This window comes from Macrobrachium rosenbergii, chromosome 13 (genome assembly GCF_040412425.1).
Source record: "Macrobrachium rosenbergii isolate ZJJX-2024 chromosome 13, ASM4041242v1, whole genome shotgun sequence".
NCBI lineage: Eukaryota > Metazoa > Arthropoda > Malacostraca > Decapoda > Palaemonidae > Macrobrachium > Macrobrachium rosenbergii.
In genome coordinates, this window is record NC_089753.1 from 42,719,800 (window position 1) to 42,743,912 (window position 24,113).

The 24,113-nt window shown below is 35.2% G+C and overlaps 1 protein-coding gene across 1 annotated transcript in view; it reads left to right on the forward strand.

Moving 5' to 3' along the window:
• The window catches only part of LOC136845234 (discoidin domain-containing receptor 2-like), a 577,207-nt gene that overhangs the window by 424,753 nt on the left and 128,341 nt on the right, over positions 1-24,113 (forward strand). The window contains 1 exon segment of the mRNA XM_067115322.1: positions 23,661-23,808. Coding sequence (XP_066971423.1) covers positions 23,661-23,808 — 148 coding nt within the window.

Sequence of the window (24,113 nt, forward strand, 5' to 3'; positions counted from 1 at the left end):
TTATAGTTTATATATATATATATATATATATATATATATATATATATATATATATATATATATATATATATATATATATATACATACACACGCATACATATATTATATATATATAGGTAGGTAGATAAATACTTTTATTTTTATCTATATATGAATAGATATATTTATCCATCGAAATAGATATAGAGATAGAAAGGTAGATACTTTTATTTTATATTTATATATAAATAGACAGATATAAGAGCCGTATGCGGTCACGCCAGAGAACTGATAGATTACTCGATGCCCTATTTTTCATTTGTTCTTTTGTTTATCTTTGCCTATTTTCTATTTTGCCGGAGGTCATCCCGCTATTGAGGTTTAGTAATTGTTGTTGTTGTTGTTGTTGTTTTTGTTGTTGGTGTACATCCTGGTGAAAATATGTCGGGTTGCAGTTTGTTACTCTTTCGGCCGTTTTTCCCGTCGAAATATTTAACCGGATGTTTTGTTGTATTGCTTTAGTTTTTTACCTTTTTGTTTTATTGCTGTCGTTTTTTACCTTTTCGTTTTATTGCTTTAGTTTTTACCTTTTTGTTTTATTGCTTTAGTTTTTAACTTTTCGTTTTATTGCTTTAGTTTTTAACCTTTTTGTTTTGTTGCTGTAGTTTTTACCTTTTTTTCTTTCATTGCTTTAGTTTTTAACTTTTCGTTTTATTTCTTTAGTTTTTAACTTTTTGTTTTATTGCTTTAGTTTTACCTTTTTGTTGTATTGCCTTAGTTTTTTTACTTTCTGTTATATTGCTGTAGTTTTTACCTTTTTATTTTGCTTCTTCAGTTTTTTATTTTTTTTTTTTATTTCTTTAGCTTTTAACTTTTCGTTTTATTGCTTTAGTTTTTATCTTTTTGTTGTATTGCTCTAGTTTTTACCTTCTTGTTTTAGTGCTCTAGTTTTTACCTTTTGGTTTTATTGCTGTAGTGTTTACCTTTTTGTTTCATTGCTTTAGTTTTTACCTTTTTGTTTTGCTGCTGTAGTTTTTACCTTTTTGTTTTGTTGCTGTAGTTTTTACCTTTTTGTTTTGCTGCTGTAGTTTTTACCGTTTGTTTTATTGCTGTAGTTTTTACCTTTTTGTTTTGTTGCTGTAGTTTTTACCTTTTTGTTTTGCTGCTGTAGTTTTTACCGTTTGTTTTATTGCTGTAGTTTTTACCTTTTTGTTTTGTTGCTGTAGTTTGTACTTTTTTGTTTTATGTCTTTAGTTTTTACCTTTTTGTTTTGTTGCTGTAGTTTTTACCTTTTTGTGTTGCTGCTGTAGTTTTTACCGTTTGTTTTATTGCTGTAGTTTTTACCTTTTTGTTTTGTTGCTGTAGTTTGTACTTTTTTGTTTTATCTCTTTAGTTTTTACCTTTTTGTTTTGTTGCTGTAGTTTTTACATTTGTTTTGTTGCTGTAGTTTTTACCTTTTTGTTTTATTGCTGTATTTTTTACCTTTTTATTTTACCCAGCCGCAAATAACCAAGTAAAAATTGTGCCGAAGTTTCTCCGGCGCAATCGAGTTTTCTGTGCAGCGTATAATGCTTCATGAAACTCTCAGCCGTGTACCATGAATCTCTCGGCCGCGGCGCATGACACTTAAAGCCACGGCCCGGTGATGGCCTGTGTTTTTGGCAGTTCTTGCGGTGCCAGACGCACGATCATGGCTAACTTTAACGTTAGATAAAATAAATGCTACTGAGGCTAGAGGGCTGCAATTTGGTATGTTTGATGATTGGAGGGAGGATGATCAACATACCAATTTACAGCCCTCTAGCCTCAGTAGTTTTTAAGATCTGAGGGCGGACAGAAAAAGTGCGGACGGACCGACAAACAGCCATCTCTATAGTTTTCTTGTACAGAAAACTAAAATCGCCGTGTCGGGTAGAGTAATTTTATTTCAGTGCTGGTGCTCTCTCTCTCTCTCTCTCTCTCTCTCTCTCTCTCTCTCTCTCTCTCTCTCTCTCTCTCCCCCCCGAAATTGAGTGGCCTGCTTTATCGTTTACAGTACCAGAATATTACGTATCTTGTATCAGATTGATGACATTATATAAAGGTAATCATTCCTATTTTCCATGTTCATAAGCTTCATTAGCACTGTCTACCTAATTATCTATCTATTAGTCCACGTATATGTATATGTGTGTGTATGGATGTGTGTATTTGTTTATTCATAACCAATTCTATTCATTTCACATACATTCCGATGTACCTGGTGGAAATTCATGCAGATACATTCATGCAAGAAAAAATCTTCATCATATTTTGATAGAAGATAAAACGCAAGAACAATGAGTTACGCAATCAAGTATTATTATTAATAAAAACAAAAACAAAGGTAATAACAAAAGTTTTATGATGACCGTGACACCTGATAGATTTTTATAAATGAAGTATCACGGAAGTGGCGCACGTATATTAATTTTATTGTTACTTTTTTGTTTTATTTTTATGAAGAATATTATTAGATTGCATAGTAGGATATCTGTCCTCACAGTTTCATATACTGGAAAGATCATTCATGTATAATATGAATACTGAGCATTTTGTTCATTTTGCATTACTGTTTGTTTATTTTTTATTCACAATTCATTCCAGGAGAAACTAAGTAAGACATCCTCAGCTTACTACTTTTAGTGTTTGCAGTTTGGCTTTAAAATCCTTAACTTGCTATTTTTTTTTTTAATTTAGCCCAAACAAATCCAGTACCTGTGATATATTTGTTTACGTTGTAAGTCTTGCAATATTACGTTCTGGTGGTTGGGTGTAGGTGGGAGGGGGAAGGGGGAGTTTGAGGGATGGGTGCCAGTAACCATAAATTCTCAATTTCACTTATGTGCATAATAAGAAGGAAGGAGTTACTCCAGAGATGAAAAAAAAATCTCTTTAGTCTTTGCAACATTCATATCTGGTCTACTGAATTGTGGATGAATCATCTGTGCTGCAAGCTTCTAACAACGTATGTATGCATATATATATATATATATATATATATATATATATATATATATATATATATATATATATATATATATATATATATATATATGTATGTATATATATATATATATATATATATATATATATATATATATATATATTACCATAAGTGAAATAGTTTATAATACTTTTCTTGTTACTAAGAATTTGCCGTCCCTGTCATTACTGCATTCCTGCGTGCAGTTGTTAACCCCTGCAGTTATTGAGAAATTTCACCTTGAAAGACTATGACAAATCGCTCATATTATGTAGAAAAGTTTCAGTTTTACTTCAGCTGTCCTCTTTATTGAATTTAGTGTAAGAAACTATGATAGATGAATTGAGTAGTTCCGGATGATTTACTTTTGGCTGGATTTATCATAGGTTTAAGTATGGTTAGGTGTAAGCTGTCATGTATTTTCGCAGAACGAACAAAATTCTAATTTTTATTTGTTATTGTCATAAGGACCGTTATTGTCAGTAATATCATCAGTCTGCCGGCACTATGGTGGCCTGGAATTCAAATCCTGATTAGGTCTGACAGATTTTCTCTGTAATGGATAATGTGTCATCATTATCCATTACCTTGCTTACCCAGGTCTGACGTGGGTGGAGAGGGGTCTGAATTTCCTAGTGGTGTAGAATCGGTCTCTAGGGCAATGTGGCACATTAATAAGACTTGAATAAAAATTGATGAACATAAAACATATACAGGAATAATGGTTAAAAATCTTGTATCGATTTATTTCTTTATTTTATTCTCATGAGTCTTACTCTAAATATGAATGAACCAGCATAATGATTATTTAATTGTTTGTTTATGTGTTTATATTTTTCACAATTCTTTTTATTCATTTTTTTTATATTGTTCACAGTCCTTTTTATTCTATTTTTAAATTTATTTATTATGTAATTACTTATATATTTTTCATCTATTACCATTTCTTCTATTCTTTAAATGAGGACATTTAAAGGATAGAATAAATGGAAAAGAACAAAAATAATAGTTAATTACATAACAAACAATTTAAAAAATTAATAAAAAGGACTGTGAACAATATCAATAATTACAAAAATTATAGTAATACGATTGCCACAAAGAAATGAGAAACGAAAAGAGAAATCTCCATATTTACTTATTCATTTTATCCCTTCGTCTTCTCCTTTGTAGTTTAATCATACGCATTGTAAGTATTTTTTTTTTTGTGACTTTATGTTCCCCATAATTACGTTCAGCATGCATTGCTTGCGTGGATGCATGGTGTGCTGAAAATTACTGAGCGGTTAACTTGCGTCTTTTAATTTATCGTTTTGTGCATTCTCTCTCTCTCTCTCTCTCTCTCTCTCTCTCTCTCTCTCTCTCTCTCTCTCTCTCTCTCTCTTAGGATGTCTTTAGCTTGTGTATTGTATCACTGTTCTCTATCTCTCTCTCTCTCTCTCTCTCCTAAGATATCTTTAGCTTGTTTATCACTATTCTCTCTCTCTCGCTCTCTCTCTCTCTCTCTCTCTCTCTCTCTCTCTCTCTCTCTCTCTCTTAAAATGTGTATCTTGTAAATCGCAGTTGTTCTCTCTCTCTCTCTCTCTCTCTCCTAAGATATCTTTAGCTTGTTTATCACTATTCTCTCTCTCTCTCTCTCTCTCTCTCTCTCTCTCTCTCTCTCTCCTAAGATATCTTTAGCTTGTTTATCACTATTCTCTCTCTCTCTCTCTCTCTCTCTCTCTCTCTCTCTCTCTCTCTCTCTCTCTCTGAAGAAATTCTTCAGTCTTGGAGATTTTGTAGGGTAAATGGAATTCCATTTTATTAATGACGTACCCCTCTGCCAGGGCAGCTCAAAACTCCTTCCCCTTTTTCTCAGGCGGCTCCGCTAACCTTTGTCCTGGCTCTCTGCACGACTGCACCCCTAATGGCTGCCTACCCTCGCCCTCAGGACTGGCTAACTTATTCTCTCTCTCTCTCTCTCTCTCTCTCTCTCTCTCTCTCTCTCTCTCTCTCTCTCTGTGAAAAACTTTCTCCAGGAGTATTTCATCCTTCAGAGTTAATCCGCATTTCCTAACATTTAACGTTTTCTTTACTTCATGAGGTTGTCCTCTCTCTCTCTCTCTCTCTCTCTCTCTCTCTCTCTCTCTCTCTCTCTCTCTCTCTCTCTCTCTCTCTCTCTGAAAAACTTTCTCCAGGGGTATTTCATCCTTCAGAGTTATTCCGCATTTTCCAACATTTAATGTTTTCTCTACTACATGAGGTTGTCCTCTCTCTCTCTCTCTCTCTCTCTCTCTCTCTCTCTCTCTCTCTCTCTCTCTCTCTCTCTCTTTGTAAAACATTCTTCTAGGGTATTTAATCCATCACCGTTATTCTGCATTTCCTAACTTTTAACGACGTTCTCTCTTCTACTTCATATTGCTCTCTCTCTCTCTCTCTCTCTCTCTCTCTCTCTCTCTCTCTCTCTCTCTCTCTCTCTCTCTCTGTATGTGTGTGTAAAACGTTCTTCCAGAGTATTTCATCCATCAGAGTTATTCTGCATTTCATAACATTTAACGTTTTCTCTACCACATGAGGTTGTCATTCCCCCTCTCTCTCTCTCTCTCTCTCTCTCTCTCTCTCTCTCTCTCTCTCTCTCTCTCTCTCTCTCTCTCTCTCTCTCTCTCTCTCTCAGCATTATTGGAATGTCACGGAAATTAAATGATGGTCGACATTGCGAAATGTCCTCCCCAACTTGTCTCTCCGGGGAAGGAGTTGCACTTGAAGATAATTTGCCATGATGCTTTAAAGCTCTTATCATGCTGCATTGGTGCTGAGAAACAGAGAGAGAGAGAGAGAGAGAGAGAGAGAGAGAGAGAGAGAGAGAGAGAGAAAACTCCGTAATAATTATATATAAATGTAAATATATATATAATTTAATATGTATATATATATAAAATATATATACTGTATGTTATATTAGGCACGTCTGAAGTAATTTCCTTTATGGAAGTGAAGTGTGTGGATGTTGAATGCAGATGAAATAAATAGGATGAATACTGTAATGGTTAATTATTTACATAAAATATTTTTATATACAGTATATAAAAAACTGAAATGAGCGTTAAAAGATAAGGATGTGTACGATTTGGAAATGTTGGTCATGTGGGAAGAATGGAGGATTAAAAGTTGGTGAGAAGTAAGAAATTCGAATGTGTTTTTGAAGGAAGGGTGAGAGGATACAAAGTATGAAAGCGCTTATGGAATTTATTTGTTTTTACTGACGACACCTTTTCTTGGGGAATGGGTTAAAATTTACTTTTAAAAATGGTTTATTTCGAGGGAATATTTGCAAAATACAGTTTTGGTTTATTTGGAGAGAATATTTGCAAAATACAGTTTTGGCTTATTTGGTGACAATATTTGCAAAATACGGTTTTGGTTTATTTGGAGAGAATATTTGCAAAATACAGTTTTGGCTTATTTGGAGAGAATATTTGCAAAATACAGTTTTGGTTTACTTGGAGAGAATATTTGCAAAATACAGTTTTTGTTTATTTGAAGAAAATATTTGCAAAGTAGTTTTGTTTTATATGGAGAGCATATCTGCAAAATACTGTTTTGGTTTATTTGGAGAGAATATTTGCAGAATAGTTTTAGTTTATTTGGAGAGAATATTTGCAAAAATACAGTTTTGGTTTATTTGGAAAGAAAATTTGCAAAATACAGTGTTGGTTTATTTGGAGAAAATACGGGCAAAATACAGTTTTGGTTTATTTGAAGAGAATATGTGCAAAATAGTTTTGGTTTATTTAGAGAGAATATTTGCAAAATACAGTTTTGGTTTATTTGGAAAGAAAATATGTAAAATGCAGTTTTTGTTTATTTGGAGAGAATATTTGCAAAATAGTTTTAGTTTATTTGGAGAGAATATTTGCAAAATACAGTTTTGGTTTATTTGGAGAGAAAATTTGCAAAATGCAGTTTTGGTTTATTTGGAGAGAATATTTGCAAAATAGTTTGGTTTATCTGGAGATAATATTTGCAAAATAGTTATGTTTTATTTGGAGAGAATATTTGCAAAATACATTCTTGGTTTATTTGGAGAGAATATCTGCAAAAATACAGTTTTGGTTTATTTGGAGAGAATACTTGCAAAATACAGTTTTGTTTTTATATGGAGAGAATATTTGCAAAATACAGTTTTGGTTTACTTGGAATATTGCAAAATACGATTTGGTTTATTTGAAGAGAGTATTTCCGAAATACAGTTTTGGTATATTTGGAGAGAATATTTGCAAAATACAGTTTTGGTTTATTTGGAAAGAATAGTTGCAAATTACAATTTTGGTTTATTGGAAGAGATTATTTGCAAAAATACAGTTTTGGTTTATTCGGAGAGAATATTTGCAAAATACAGTTTTGGTTTATTTGGAGAGAATATTTGCAAAATACGGTTTTGGTATATTTGGAGAGAATATTTGGAAAATACAGTTTTGGCTTATTTGGAGGGAATATTTGCGAAATACAGTTTTGGTATATTTGGAGAGAATATTTGCGAAATACAGTTTTGGCTTATTTGGAAAGAATATTTGCAAAATACAGTTTTCGCTTATTTGGAGAGAATATTTGCAAAACAGTTTTGGTTTATTCGGAGAGAATATTTGCAAAATACAGTTTTGGTTTATTTGGAAAGAATATTTGCAAAATAGTTTTGGTTTATCTGGAGAGAATATTTGCAAAATACAGTTTTGGTTTATTAGGAGAAAATATTTGCAATATACAGATTTCTATTTCTTATTTATGTTTCACAAACGAGAATATTTGATTATTTAAAGAGCTACACCCGCCTGAAGGTGTGGTTCAGTAGGATAGTGGGATTGCAGAATGACGGATGCATGTCCCACTGAGAACACACCACTGAATGTTGTTATTTCAGTGGAGGGTTATCGGATGCCTTCTGCAGATATGGGTAGGATGCGAGGAATATCGGTTCCAGGTTAACGGTCCCACGTAGTATGAAATGCATGGCTACAGGGAGTGAAACTTGGGGAAGGGTCGATGCTCTCTCTCTCTCTCTCTCTCTCTCTCTCTCTCTCTCTCTCTCTCTCTCTCTCTCTCTCTCTCTCGAGTACTTCATCCTTTAGGAAGTTATTCTGCATTATCTGACGTTCAACAATACTAAAGCCCTTTGCAGTTATTGGCCAGAATTCCTGCTCTCTCTCTCTCTCTCTCTCTCTCTCTCTCTCTCTCTCTCTCTCTCTCTCTCTCTCTCTCTCTCTCTCAGGAGTATTTCATCCTTCAGGGAATTATTCTGTATTATCTGACGTTTAACATTACTACAGTCCTCTGCAGTTATTGACCAGAATTCCTGCTCTCTCTCTCTCTCTCTCTCTCTCTCTCTCTCTCTCTCTCTCTCTCTCTCTCTCTCTCTCTCTCTCTCTCTCTCAGGAGGATTTCATCATTCAGGGAGTTATTCTGTATTATGTGACGTTTAATATTATTTGAGTCCTTTGCAGTTGTGACCAGAATTTTTTTCTCTCTCTCTCTCTCTCTCTCTCTCTCTCTCTCTCTCTCTCTCTCTCTCTCTCTCTCTCTCTCAGGAAGATTTCATCATTCAGGGAGTTATTCTGTATTATCTGAAATTTAACACTATTCGATTCCTTTGCAGTTAGTGGCCAGAATTCCTGCTCTCTCTCTCTCTCTCTCTCTCTCTCTCTCTCTCTCTCTCTCTCTCTCTGTCGGGGAGTTCATTATAAATTCAGTGGGGTTCCTCTGCTCGGTGACGAAAAAGACGACGTTTTTCGGGGCTCATTGGCATTAATAGAATCGCAAATTCTATTAATCGATAGAATTTTCCAAATTCACCGCTGTCGAATCAGTTGCTTCCATGACTTTTATTTTCTCTTTTTTTTTCGCGTCTTTAATACAGAGCTCCTTTGTTTCTGGCATTTAGTTATACCATACACCTTTGTACTTTCTTTTCACCTCTAACATTTTACCTGACCTTTTTTTTCCGTACGCTGAACTTATATCCTTGTTTTGCACGTCTGAACTTTAATCCAAACGCTTGACCTTTATCCGTTCTTGGGCCTTTTAACCTTTCCCTGGTCCTTATCCCTGGTCTGTTCTGTTCCTTACCATTTAACCTTTTTCGTGTAATCTTTTCATTAAGTTGTGCGACTTTTAAATGCGAACCATACTGACATTGTTCCTTTTTCCATCCCTTTAATAATTTTCGTTATATTTAGCGATTGTCTTTGCCTGTTGCTTTCTCCTTTTCATATTTATTTCTTCTGTCCTGTAGCCTTTTATTTTGGCCTTGTCACTCTCTTGCTTAAATTTTAAATTTCTTCCTTAGCTAGTTTCTGTTGTCTTTCCCTTCAGCAATTCCTTGCTGTGATGTTTTCTTGTCATTTTAAACATTTTTTTTTTACCTTTAGCAATTTTATAATCCGTTTGTAAGCCCTCAGCCTTTTTTTTCCTTTCCGCATTGTCTATATAATGTCTAAATATCTGGCCCTTTTCCTTATCCAGTGAAGTTACTTCAGTAGCCTTTGTTATTCTCGTGGGCCCTTTATTTCTTTTTCTTTTTTTTTTTGAGATACAAAATAGAGATACCTGGAAAGGGGGGATTGAAAACAGGGTCCCAGGCTAGAGGTCAGGCTGTAAAGAATGAAAAGTGAAATGACTCCGATTTCTGTTTTCCTACTTTAGAAGTAATCCAGATCTCGTCTTCACTTCCTGACGTTTCCTTCCAATTTTCTCTCTCTCTCTCTCTCTCTCTCTCTCTCTCTCTCTCTCTCTCTCTCTCTCTCTCTCTCTCTCTCTCTCTCTCTCAAATAGTCTTTTACCCTTTGATTACTTTTCAGTTTTTTTTTCCACCAGTCCGTTGAGCCAATTTTATTTCCCATGACCCATCCAAAGTTTTCTTGCTCTCTCTTTGGTTTTCAAATAACTCTTGTCTTTTGGCGTTGCAACATTCCATCATATTTTTTTTCCTTCGTAAAATCCGCTGGAAACCTTTTTCGTTCTTCTACTTCCGGTTTTATCAGTCCTCTTGGCGAATTTATTTCACATCAAACTGTTATTTTGTTTTGTGATTCCTTCGTTCGTTTTTCTGGTCACTGCTGGATTGTAGCATTGGTTTATTTTATTTTGATTTTCAAATATTTTTACTGAGTTTTTAGATTTTTACTGTATCTATTTTTTATAGTTATTCTGAGATGGTTATTAGATTTTTATTTTTTTTCTTTATATCAATATTTCTCTCTCTCTCTCTCTCTCTCTCTCTCTCTCTCTCTCTCTCTCTCTCTCTCTCTCTCTCTCTCTCGGGGGAGTTCATTATAAATTCAGTGGGGTTTCTCTGCTCGGTGACGAAAAAGACGACGTTTTTCGGGGCTCATTGGCATTAATAGAATCGCAAATTCTATTAATCGAAAGAATTTTCCAAATTCACCGCTGTCGAATCAGTTGCTTTCATGACTTTTATTTTCTCTTTTTTTTTTTTGCGTCTTTAATACAGAGCTCCTTTGTCTCTGGCATTTAGTTATACCATACACCTTTGTACTTTCTTTTTCACCTCTAACATTTTACCTTTTTTTTTTTTCCGTACGCTGAACTTATATCCTTGTTTTGCACGTCTGAACTTTAATCCAAACGCTTGACCTTTATCCGTTCTTGGGCCTTTTAACCTTTCCCTGGTCCTTATCCCTGGTCTGTTTTGTTCCTTACCATTTAACCTTTTTCATGTAATCTTTTCATTAAGTTGTGCGACTTTTAAATGCGAACCATAATGACATTGTTCCTTTTTCCATCCCTTTAATAATTTTCGTTATATTTAGCGATTGTCTTTGCCTGTTGCTTTCTCCTTTTCATATTTATTTCTTCTGTCCTGTAGCCTTTTATTTTGGCCTTGTCACTCTCTTGCTTAAATTTTAAATTTCTTCCTTAGCTAGTTTTTGTTGTCTTTCCCTTCAGCAATTCATTGCTGTGATGTTTTCTTGTCATTTTAAACATTTTTTTTTACCTTTAGCAATTTTATAAGCCGTTTGTAAGCCATCAGCCTTTTTTTTCCCTTCCGCATTGTCTATATAATGTCTAAAGATCTGGCCCTTTTCCTTATCCAGTGAAGTTACTTCAGTAGCCTTTGTTATTCTCGTGGGCCCTTTATTTCTTTTTCTTTTTTTTTTTGAGATACAAAATAGAGATACCTGGAAAGAGGGGATTGAAAACAGGGTCCCAGGCTAGAGGTCAGGCTGTAAAGAATGAAAAGTGAAATGACTTCGATTTCTGTTTTCCTACTTTAGAAGTAATCCAGATCTCGTCTTCACTTCCTGACGTTTCCTTCCAATTTTCTCTCTCTCTCTCTCTCTCTCTCTCTCTCTCTCTCTCTCTCTCTCTCTCTCTCTCAAATAGTCTTTTACCCCTTGATTACTTTTCAGTTTTTTTTTCCACCAGTCCGTTGAGCCAATTTTATTTCCCATGACCCATCCAAAGTTTTCTTGCTCTCTCTTTGGTTTTCAAATAACTCTTGTCTTTTGGCGTTGCAACATTCCATCATATTTTTTTTCCTTCGTAAAATCCGCTGGAAACCTTTTTCGTTCTTCTACTTCCGGTTTTATCAGTCCTCTTGGCGAATTTATTTCACATCAAACTGTTATTTTGTTTTGTGATTCCTTCGTTCGTTTTTCTGGTCACTGCTGGATTGTAGCATTGGTTTATTTTATTTTGATTTTCAAATATTTTTACTGAATTTTTAGATTTTTACTTTATCTATTTTATATAGTTATTCTGAGATGGTTATTAGATTTTTATTTTTTTTATATCAATATTTCTCTCTCTCTCTCTCTCTCTTTCTCTCTCTCTCTCTCTCTCTCTCTGTGTGGCTCATTCTTTCAGCACATAGCCCTCTTCTCGCTTGCCCCCTCGACTCTCCCTCCCACCTTCAACGCCCTCTCTCTCTCTCTCTCTCTCTCTCTCTCTCTCTCTCTCTCTCTCTCTCTCTCTCTCTCTCATTACATAACACTCTTCCCACTTCCCCTTCCGACTCCCCCCTTCTCCCTCAGCGCCTCTCTCTCTCTCTCTCTCTCTCTCTCTCTCTCTCTCTCTCTCTCTCTCTCTCTCTCTCTCTCTCTCTCTCTCTCTGTCTCTCTCTCTCTCTCTCTCTCTCTCTCTCTCTCTCTCTCTCTCTCTCTCTCTCTCTCTCTCTCTCTCTCCTTCCCTTCCCCCTACAAGTATGATGGAGAGTGATGGAGAAGAATGAATAGCCCGGCTACGCGGCCGAACCGATGGAAATATCTCAGTTACGGTCAAAGTCCGGAATAACGTCACCTTCCAGTTGCCTTTTCCAGGCTAAGTGACGTCGGAAACGGGTTGACAGTACGTGAAGGTGGGTGGAGAATGGAGGGGAGAGAGTGGGGGAGGGGATGGGAAGTATGATAACGTGTTGAAAAAGGGAGAGCGTTAAGATAGAGGTATGAGAGGGAATTGGTCAGTGTGAAGATGGTGAAGATGGGGAGAGTGAGAAGTGAAGAAGAAGGGAGGAGGATGGAGGTAAGTTAGAGGAAGATGGTAGTTGGGGTGGGGTGGGGAGTTGGTCAGTGTGAAGATGGAGAAAGTGAGAAGTGAAGAAGGTGGGGAGGGAGGGGGGAGGTAGGTAAGCATGACGAAGATGGTAGAGAGGGTGGGGGAATGAATGATGGAGCTGAGAAGAAGAGGTACGTTAGTTTACTAAAGACAGAAGAGTAAAATGGGAAGGGGAAAGATGGAGAAGGGGTTATACAATAAGGAGGCGGGTAAGGGGAAACAGTAGAGGGAGGGGAGATACAGGTGAAGGCAGGTTAAATTGACAATTGAGGCAAGGGGAAAGGTGGAGGATGATGGGAGAAGTGGATATATCAGGTTAGTATCCCCGGGATAGGATAGAGCCAGTTGTATGATTTTTCCTAAGGAAAATATCGGTTTTGTTTGAAGTTGGGGAATTATTAATGAAGTAGAAAGGGGATGATACTTTGCCGTTGTGTGTGTGATTATTAAGAAAATATCTAATGAATGGACACTGGAACTGACTGAATCCGAGTGAATAAATTCAAGCCTTCACAAGTACCAATTCACGTATTCACTGGTAGGCCCCAGGGAATGTATGTTTCGTACTTAAGCACTGACGGTTGGCAGTTGAAAAGAGGTAATTATTCCCCATAGAGGTAGGATGGGGTTATGATAGCTGAGGGAGAATCAAAAGAGACGGAAAGAGAGAAAGATTTTGATTGCACAGACGAACTTACAAGAGACTGTGTACTCCCAGACCTCCACGTTTAAATTCTGGATGTCTTTACTTTCCCCAGTTTTCCCAAAATTCACTGCTTTTCTGCTGTTCTTATTTCTTTGGATTTGATTGAGGGTGAGAAGATTTTTATTCTACTTGTTTATCATATATATATATATATATATATATATATATATATATAGAGAGAGAGAGAGAGAGAGAGAGAGAGAGAGAGAGAGAGAGAGAGAGAGAGTGAGAGAGAATAATTAAAGCGCAGAATAGCTGATAAAAAATGCACCGTACCAGTTCCAAAATCGTCAGAATGATGCACAAGAGAGACAGATAAACGACCTTCCTCCTTTGCTCGAGCTAGAAAATAATAATAATAAAAAAAGAAGACACCGAGAAGAGCTAATTTTGGACGAGTAACGAAACAACTTCGAGCCTAAAAATGGGGAGTAAAACTGAGTTGCCACTTTGTGAATTTGTCGGGAGACGACGACGACGGGGGAGTTGCCACTTAGCCGAATTTTGCCCCGAAACGGCTGAGCGTCAGAGAGAACGAGAGAGAGAAGGTCCCTTCATTTGCATGGAGGCCAATTTAGGTCCAACCCGTATAAACATTGCATCAATTAAGTTGCTCAGACAGCCTTTAAATCTCCATCCAAATGAACCATTATGCCGCAAAGACTAAGGGAAAAACTAAACTAAAAAAAAAAAATGGAAAAGTGACGCAGAGCCGTTACGAAGTCTTAGTCGTAAAGAGTTGATGTGGTTTTGTGGGAGGGGGAGGGTATAGGGAGAGAGAGACGGGGGTGAGAAAGGGAGGGGGTTAGTAGTGAGGTATGAGAGAAACGATAGAGAATGTTGGGAATGGGGGGGGATGGGATACATTGAGTGATTAATGGTTTGTAAGAGAGACGTGTAAAAGTAATAATAGTTATGAAGGAGTAACTATCTATGAAAGCAAGATTAATAACTACATGAAATCAACAATAACATTTATTATTATTATTATTATTATTAAAAAAGTAAGTACAGTAGTAACAGTCATAGAAGAATAACAATATCTCTGAAAACAAGATTAACAACAACATAAAATCAACAACAATAGCATTATTATTATTATTATTATTATTATTATTATTATTATTATTATTATTATTATTATTATTGACAAATTTCCTCAGATATTTTATAATAAATCCTTTAAAAACTTTTAAGCATTTCAGTCAGCTAAAAGTCTCTCTCTCTCTCTCTCTCTCTCTCTCTCTCTCTCTCTCTCTCTCTCTCTCTCTCTCCCAAGTGTTCATTATAAATTCCATGCGGTCTCTCTGCTCACTGACGAAAAAGACACGTTTTATAGGCCTCATTAGCACTAATAGAATCGCAAAATTTATTATTCAAAGAATTTTTAAACATTTTCCTAGTTGTTTAAGCGTTGGTAAATGTGCGTACTTGGATAATATATATATATATATATATATATATATATATATATATATATATATATATATATATATATATATATATATATATATATATATATATATATATATATATATATATATATATATATATATATATATATATATATATATGTATATATATATATATATATATGTATACATATATATATATATGCATATATATATACACATATATACACATGTATATACTTATATATAATATATATATATCCTTTATGTCTCATTGCTTTTTTTTGCACCAATTAATGAAAATCAACAAGAAAAATCTCTTTTGATCTTAAGTTAACGCGAGTTTTTCAGTAGAGAGAGAGAGAGAGAGAGAGAGAGAGAGAGAGAGAGAGAGAGAGAGAGAGAGAGAGAGAGAGAGAGTCACTATCAGGCAACAACGTAGGTAAAGGTTAAGACAACAGAGAGACGCGAGAAAGCCGTAAAAAGCAAAACATACAAACGAAAGAGTTGAGAGGAGATAGATAGCGGTGCAAACTGGAAGAAAAGAGTCTTCAGTTAATTAGTTAAACTTGACCTAAAAAATAAATACGGCCCACCTGATGAATGGTTTCCAAAAATTAACAAGGTTGATGATGATTCTGAAGATTTTGAATAAGAGCAGCAAGTCTAAGAGAGAGAGAGAGAGAGAGAGAGAGAGATGACGGAAATAGTAAAGGATATTTCTGGTTTCTTTGAGGTTTGACACAGTGAAACGCTTGTTTGCTCTCCCCCTGTATGACTCTTTTCAAGCAATGCGCGAGCGAGAGAGAGAGAGAGAGAGAGAGAGAGAGAGAGAGAGAGAGAGAGATGGGTAGGCGTCTGAAAAATATAATAACAAAAGTCGATTGTTGCTACTTCATATGCTAACTTCGTTACCCCCTCCGCTCCCCTTAAAAGTTTCCTGTATCGTTTTGGCCCTCCTGAAATTTCATTGAAGGGAGAGAGAGAGAGAGAGAGAGAGAGAGAGAGAGAGAGAGAGAGATCAGTTTACTGTTGGTTTTTCTGTACCCTAGAGACAGGGGGCGGTATAAAATATACAAGTTTTCTTCACCTGTAATTGTATGTAGACAGTCAAAAAGAAATTTGATGCAAATCATCTTATCGTCGATGAAGCTGTAATTAAATTTGAATGCGCAAACGAGCCCGGGCGTGGGCATATAATAAGAGAGCTAGACTTTGTTTTTTTTTTTTTTTTTTAGGAATGAAAATGCTCTTCATTTTATGAATACAGGAAGAAACATTTACCTTTTTTTACTCGTATATATATGTATATATATGAAATTTTTTATCACACCGAGATTTATATACAATCATGAAGCTAAAAATGTCGCTTAATATCAAATTCACGCTACCTCGGAAATATCTCCGATGGGGAATTATCACTTATAAATTCCCCTTTGGTGATAATTCCCCATCGGGGATATTCCCGAGGTAGCGTGAATTTGACATTAAGTGACATTTGTAGCTTCATGATTATATATATATATATATATATATATATATATATATATATATATATATATATATATATATACATATATATATATATATATATATATATATATATATATATATATATATATATGTGTGTGTGTGTGTGTGTGTGTGTGTGTGAGCAAATGTGCTTTTATGTATTCTTGGAAATATTGAACGTGCTCGTATGTATGTGTGTGTTTGTGTGTGTGTGTGTGGTGAGAGAGAGAGAGAGAGAGAGAGAGAGAGAGAGAGAGAGAGAGAGAGAGAGAGAGAGAGAGAATTTACACAGGGGAGACACATCTTGAGAGCTTTTCCATAGCCCTACATCTCGCCCATTTACATCTGTTTACACTGACAGCTTCAATTACTTCTCGCTGCTCCGTTGTGGTGGTGGGATTAACTTTAAACCAGCGCTTGTTGTACTAGGGAGGGAGAGAGGGAGAAGGAAGGGAGGTTATAGCTTCTGTTGGCGAGGGGAGGGGGGAGAAAAAGTGGAGATAGTAGCTTCAATCCTTTTTAGGTTGGAGAAAGGCTGTTGGTGGAAAGGAGATTTTTTTAAGCCTATGTGTGTTGGAGAATGGCAGTAAGTGAAAAGGAGTTTTTTTTAGCCTACGTATGTTGGAGAAAGGCTGCAAGTGAAAAGGAGTTTTTTTTAGCCTACGTATGTTGGAGAAAGGCTGCAAGTGAAAAGGAGTTTTTTTAGCCTACGTATGTTGGAGAAAGGCTGCAAGTGAAAAGGAGTTTTTTTTTAGCCTACATATGTTGGAGAAAGGCTTGTAAGTGAAAATGAGTTGTAAAGTCGAATGTTTTCAGGTGTTGGAGAGAAGGGAAAATAGAAGCAAAGCAGGAAATGTTAACTTAAAACCTTCATTTGTTGGAGAGAATGAATGGAGCAATAAGGGAGAGATTAACTTGAAATCTGTGATTGTTGGGGGAAATAAAATGGAGAACTCAGTTAGAGAAAGGGAGTCTTCCGTGCAAGAACGTGGCTCAGAAATATTCAGCACTTTTGTTTATAGTTGAAATGTTTTCAGTCGGCGTTCTGCAGTCAGCAGATTACAGAAGACTTGAAATGGTTCGTATATTGAGGCTGGTTAAGATGAAATCAGTTTCTTTAAGTTACCCCTCATTTGCGAAATTTTTTTATATGCTAAAGTTTCTTTTTAAAAAAATAACAAAATCTGTACGTAGGCAATTCAAATTTAGTGCTAGTTACCATTAGTCTGTATCATAATATAGACTTCTTATTTACAATTCAGGTTTTTAAATTTCATCAGTTCCCTGTCTAAATTGGGAATACAAGAGTTAACTTGTTTTTATAAGACTGTCATCCGAGATTTATAACAAGTATTTATGGAATGCCTTTGTACTTTTTCCGTGATTCCCGTTTCGTCTAATTCATTGCTAATAAAGAAAAAGGCTTACGATGAATTATTGAAATAATACTGCCTGTCTCGGTTCTCTACCAAGTTCATAAGTTGATAATTTTACTAAAAGAGGTAAGTTGATAATTTTACTAAAAGAGACGATGACCACTATCATCTCTGTGGAAGACATTTCGCAGAAGTATAGGATATGACAAATAAAACTTAAGTTTGAGAGCCAACAACAATGTTAGCATAAAATAAGGTTTTCTTGATTGACTTAGCATGTAAGTTGTACTCCAGAATTCAGGAAGCCTCAAGTTTAATTTTTCTTAATGTTATGTTGGGTGTTTTTAATAATAATGGTGCAGTTAATGTGACAGTAATTGATGAAAATAGAAATAATTATTTTTCCATTATCAACTTTTTTGTAATGCTGTATTCAAAGAAAAGTAAATATGTGCCCACTTTCATATATTTATATATATATATATATATATATATATATATATATATATATATATATATATATATATATATATATATATATATCTTTATTTATATATATGTCTGTGTCTGTCTGTAGCTCTTCTGCCGCTGTAAATTCGATTATCTTACAATAGTTCATATCTATAAAAAATCTCTCTCTTTCTCTCTCTCAGTATAGCTCTTCTCTAGCGTAAATTTAATCTCTCTCTCTCTCTCTCTCTCTCTCTCTCTCTCTCTCTCTCTCTCTCTCTCTCTCTCTCTCTCTCTCTCTGTGAGAAGATGAGACGCCCTGTGATGAATTACCCGGCGTTGCTCGGATAATGACTCGGTGATTAATGGTTTTATTTCTGCATCGCCTTTGTCGAGTGTAGCGGGCTACGAGCACTGCTGCTGCTGCTCCTGCCGCTGGCGTCGTCGGGGAAGAACGGCATTGGCCATTGTTGCGAGGAGGGAGGGAGGGAGGGAGGAAGGGAGGGAAGTGGGAGGGAGAGAGGGAATTGGATGATGATGATGATGAGGAGGAGGAGGAGGAGGAAGAGGAAGAGGAAAAAAGGATAAAGGAGAAGAAAATGTATGAGAAGTTGTATTGTGAAAATTATGAAAAAGTTTTGATGAAATGATAATAGTAATAATAATAATAATGATGATGATGAGGAGGAGGAAGAGGAGGAGGAGGAGGAGGAGGGGTGAGAGAAGAAAAAGATCAAGAAAATATATGAGAAGATAAGTTGGTGAAGGTGTTGTGAATATCATAAAAATGTCTTGATGAAACCATGATAATAATAGTGATCATATTGATGATGAGGAGGAGGAGGAGGAGGAAGGGAATGAGGAGAGGAGTAAGGGAAAAAGAAGAACAAGAAGAAGAAATATGAGAAGTTAAGGTGGCGAAAATGATTTATATATAAAAAGTTTTTTGTGAAATAATAATCATGAAAATGATGATGATGATGATGATGAGAAGGAGGAGGAGGAGGAGGTGGACGGGAAGGAGAAGGAAGAGGAAACGGAAAAGAACTAGAAGAAATTGAGTAGTTAGGATGGCGAAAGTGTTGGGAAAATTATAACACATTTTTTTTATGAAATAATAATGATAATGATGATGATGATGACGGAGAAAAGAATGACGGTTAAGAGAAATTGGAAGGTGAAATTGAGGGGCTAGGAAGAGAAGGAGGATTCCTGTAAGAAGGTGGATGGGTTGAGGTGAAGTGGTAATAAGGATGCAAGTGAAATGATGGATAAGAAAAGGAATAGATAGAAATAAAAGGAAATAAATGTATTAAAAATATATATATGTATGTATTTTTTCACTATAGAGGTTTTCCTCATAGTGGGATTGGCTTCATAATATGTAACTGAAGCTTCTGGTTCTAGGAGAGTCTTTTTGTGTGGGGTTGCTAGCCCCATGCCCTACCAGTAGAGACACAGTGGTATTTAATAAACATGATTAATTAGTTCATCTCACTGGGAGTCGAACCTGGTACCTCGTGCTGGGGATGCAAGTGTCCTCACTGCTAGACGTTTATGTGCAAAGAAAAAAGTAGATACTACTGATGTAATTATACAGTACATATATAAATATATACATACATACATACATATACTCGTATATATATAATATATATATATGTATATATATATATATTTATATATATACACCTTATATATATATATATATATATATATATATATATATATATATATATATATATATATATATATATATATTTATATTCATATGTGAATATTCATTACCTTCCTCACACAGCAAAACACCGACGGAAGTAAACAAAGAAATTAATTTCAAACAAAAATCATCAGGTGCCATTATCTTGGTCGAGCGTATACAAACACGTACTTCGAAAAACAAAGGATAAAACGCCGTTTTTACGCGAATTAAGCAAACATATATATCAAACACTCTTCTCTCTCTCTCTCTCTCTCTCTCTCTCTCTCTCTCTCTCTCTCTCTCTCTCTCTCTCGACGGGTGGGGGAAAATACACTATTATCATGATAGCCAATGCTATTTAAACTGTTGTCTCAGCGAGGGAGGGAACTACGAAATGAATACTGTCAATTCAGGTGACCCTTTTTCGTCCATTTTGCTCGATTTGGCAAACTGTTAAAAGAAGTATTTTTCCAACTGCTTTACCAGCGAGAGAGAGAGAGAGAGAGAGAGAGAGAGAGAGAGAGAGAGAGAGAGAGAGAGAGAGAAAGAGGTGCAGTGTGTACAGTAACGTGTCATTTTTTCTTTGTGTGTAGTAACTATTAATGTCCATCGCTAGTCGGCAAGCATTGCATGTTTTTTTGTGTGCGAGCGCGCGAGCGTGTTTCTTTTTCTCCTTTTTTTTTTTCTTTTTTTTTTGGGGGGGGGAGACGGGACGATATCTGAAGTGCTTACACAGCGTTGAGTGACTAAGGGATGTGAGGAGGTATGGCTGAAGAGAAGAGAAATATGGCAAACAGACACATACGCACACACACACACAGATGGATGCGTACATACGCTTCCCATCTCGAGCAAAGAGGAGATACTCACACATATATGTATGTGTATTATATATATATATAATATATATATTTATATAATATATATATATATATATATATATATATATATATATATATATATATATATATATATTGCATCTAGTTAATTATCATTCGTACGCTGTATGTATTGAGCACAGAATTACAAGAATTTATTTCCATTAAATCAACTCCAGGGTCATGCATTGTCACTCCCGAATCCTTGTGTATGTGTTTTTTTTTTTTTTTTGACGAATGGAAAAGAAAAGACTTGAATTAGAAAGTACATGACCCTCGCAAAGTAAATACATTAAAAAATCTATGGATGTTTAATAATCACACTTAAAGTCGTATTTAGTTAAGCTTGGAGTTGCTGTTTATCCCATACCGTCTCCTCCAGAGAGCTTATGCATATTCTAAACAGCCAAGGACATTTATTTTAATCACGTCTAGAATCATGATTAGTTATGCTTAGAATCGTTCAGTCTGTAAAGTTTTCTAATATTTATTTCCTGACAAAAATGGCCATTATAATTGTGTACATTACCGGAGCAAATATGTTTCTAAACAACCAAAGAATATGTTTTTTTACAGTCACGCCCAGAGTCCTGTTTAGTCATTCGGTCCCCCCCTCCCTTTCCCCATCCCTCCCTTCCTCCTCCCTCCCCCTCTTCGCCCTGTTTATGACGCAATCTATCGCCGTCGTAAAATGGGGTTGCTCTTCTTCTCCCACTCAGGGCTACGTCAGAGCAGTTTCCATTTAGCTGGTTAATATTTAATGAGTTGCTCCCTGGGTATCCAGGGAAAATGACGTTTACTTTTTAAGATAGGCCTCTCTCTCTCTCTCTCTCTCTCTCTCTCTCTCTCTCTCTCTCTCTCTCTCTCTCTCTCTCTCTCATGGTTGGTTTGGCTAGAAGGTATGAATAATTCAGAGGTGTCTTTTTGCGGTTTGTAACATTATTTCTCTCTCTCTCTCTCTCTCTCTCTCTCTCTCTCTCTCTCTCTCTCTCTCTCTCTCTCTCTCTCTCTCTCTCAGGGTTTTCCATGCTTAGCAAAATATATGAGTAAGGATAGATTGTTTTCATTTTACGTTATATATTTTCATAGATAGCTTTTACATAATTTTCTTTAACTTGAGTTAAGAGAAATTTAACAGGTTCAGGGGAGGTATAGTGTTCTTGGTTAATGTATGTTTTTCATGCTTTTGTAGATATATATTTAATCATAAAAGAAAGCATATACATTTCTACTTTCAATGATAAGCCAGTGATTAACATTTTTTAATCTGCATTATGCAAAAATTCTTTCCCGGCTTAAAGAGAAATATCGCAGGGTAACGCTTTCACAATTCATTTTTTTTATTTAATGAATGTAGCCCGCAGGCCTATATCGCTTCAGGAGTGATATACATTTGCGGAATCATGAGATACGTTTTAGAACTAGAAAATATTTTTTCTCTCTCTCTTTTTATAGATAGCCTGAAGATCTCAGTGAAAGATTATGATGGAAGCTAAAATCAGTTTTTAATTTTTAGTACTACACCCTCAGTTTCACTGTAAGGCATTTTTTTTGCTTGATATTTCCATTTTTTATTATTTCGTGACGCACTGAAAAAAATGTTTTCTGTAGTATTTTAGAATTTGACTACAATTTAGTTGAAAATTTTTTTTCAATTCTTTTTTCACTTTAAAGTTATAATAAGAATGTTTTGGTTTCCCACTTCAGAAATTCCATCCTTCCTTTTTTTCCAATTTCATATTGCTGTTACATATTTTTTTTAACTTTAAGTTAATAAGTAATTTTCTCTTTTCAATTTTTAAATACTGAATTTCATAGTCTTTTGAAAATCTGGAATATCTATTTTAAGGTGTCAGATTTGGAGAGCAATTTTAATCGTTAATTTCAGTTCCTGAATTTCATATATTTCCAAATTCTTGTAATTCATACAAGATTTCAGATACTGAATTTTAATTTATTTTCATTCCAGGTTTATTTTATATCCCAATTTAAAATGATGAATTCCAGTTTTTTCCAATGTAGAATCGTGAATTCCTTTCTATTTTCTTGCCCAATTTCAATTCGTGAATTACATTTTTTTTACTTGAAACCCTTAATTTATTTTTCTTTCATAATTTCAGATCCTGAACTTAATGCTATTTACTATTTATAATCTTTAATTACATTTTATTTCTTTCCCAATTTCAGATCCTGAATTTTATTATTGTCAATTGAAAATCTTTAATTTCATTTATTACCAATTTGAAATGGTGAACTTAATTTTATTTCCTTCCCAGTGTCAAATTCTGGATTTAATTTGTCTTTTCCAGTTGTAAGTCTTTAATTTCATGGTTCTTTCCAAGTTTTAAATTTTGACGTAAAATTTCTTTCCCAATTTCAAATCCTGAATCTAATTTTTCGCTTACAGTGTCAAACCCTGAATTTTTTTTTTAAATCTTGGCTATCAGTGCTTGTTTCCCTCAATTTCAAACCCTGAATTTCATTGTATTTTTTCAGTTCAAACCCTGCATTTCATTGGTACTTCCTCAATTTCAGATCTTGAATTTCATTGTTTTTCCCCAATTTCAAGCCTGAATTTCTTAGTTTTTCCCACTTTCAAAATCTGAATATCGTTTTTTTCCAATTTCAAACCCTGATTTTCTTCGTTTTCCTCAATTTCAAACCGTGAATTTCATTATTTTTCCCTTAATTTCAAACCGTAAATTTCAATGTTACTTCCCAATTTTAAACCCTGAACTTCATTTTCGTTGTCCAATTCCAACTCTTAAAATTCGTATTCTTCTCCCTATTTCAAACTCTGAATTCCATTTTTTTCTTCAATTTCAGACCCTGAATTTCATTGTTTTTCTCCCAATTCCAACCCCTGAATTTCATTTTCTTTTCTAAATTTCAAGCCGTGAATTTCATTTTTCTATCCCAATTTCAAAACCTGAATTTCATATATCTGCAAAATTTTTAAAGTCATATAAGATTTCAAATCCTGAAATCCTAACCCTGGATATCATTGGCATTGGATCCATTTCACATCCTGAATTTCATTGTCTTTTTCCTCCAACTTCAAACCCTGAACTTCATATGCATTTCCTCAATTTCAGATCCTCAAGGGAAACGTCAACACCTACATGGTAGTGAGGAATGACCTGATGCCTCCCATCTTAGCCACAAAGATCCGTTTCATTCCTTACTCGCCTCACCCGAGGACCGTCTGCATGAGGGTCGAGTTGGTCGGGTGTCCCTATGTCGGTAAGTTGATACTCGTAGCTGATCTGATCGTGTGGTTCCTCTCTCTCTCTCTCTCTCTCTCTCTCTCTCTCTCTCTCTCTCTCTCTCTCTCTCTCTCTCTCTCTCAGGTAGCTGGGGGTTCCGTCTTTTACACTGAATTGATGCATTTTATGAAATTATTCTCTCTGTCTCTTTATTTACACCTTTCATTTTTGTTTGATCCTTTTTTCCATCTCTCTCTCTCTCTCTCTCTCTCTCTCTCTCTCTCTCTCTCTCTCTCTCTCTCTCTCTCTCTCTCTCTCTGCTTCGGGTGGCTTGAGTTTCTT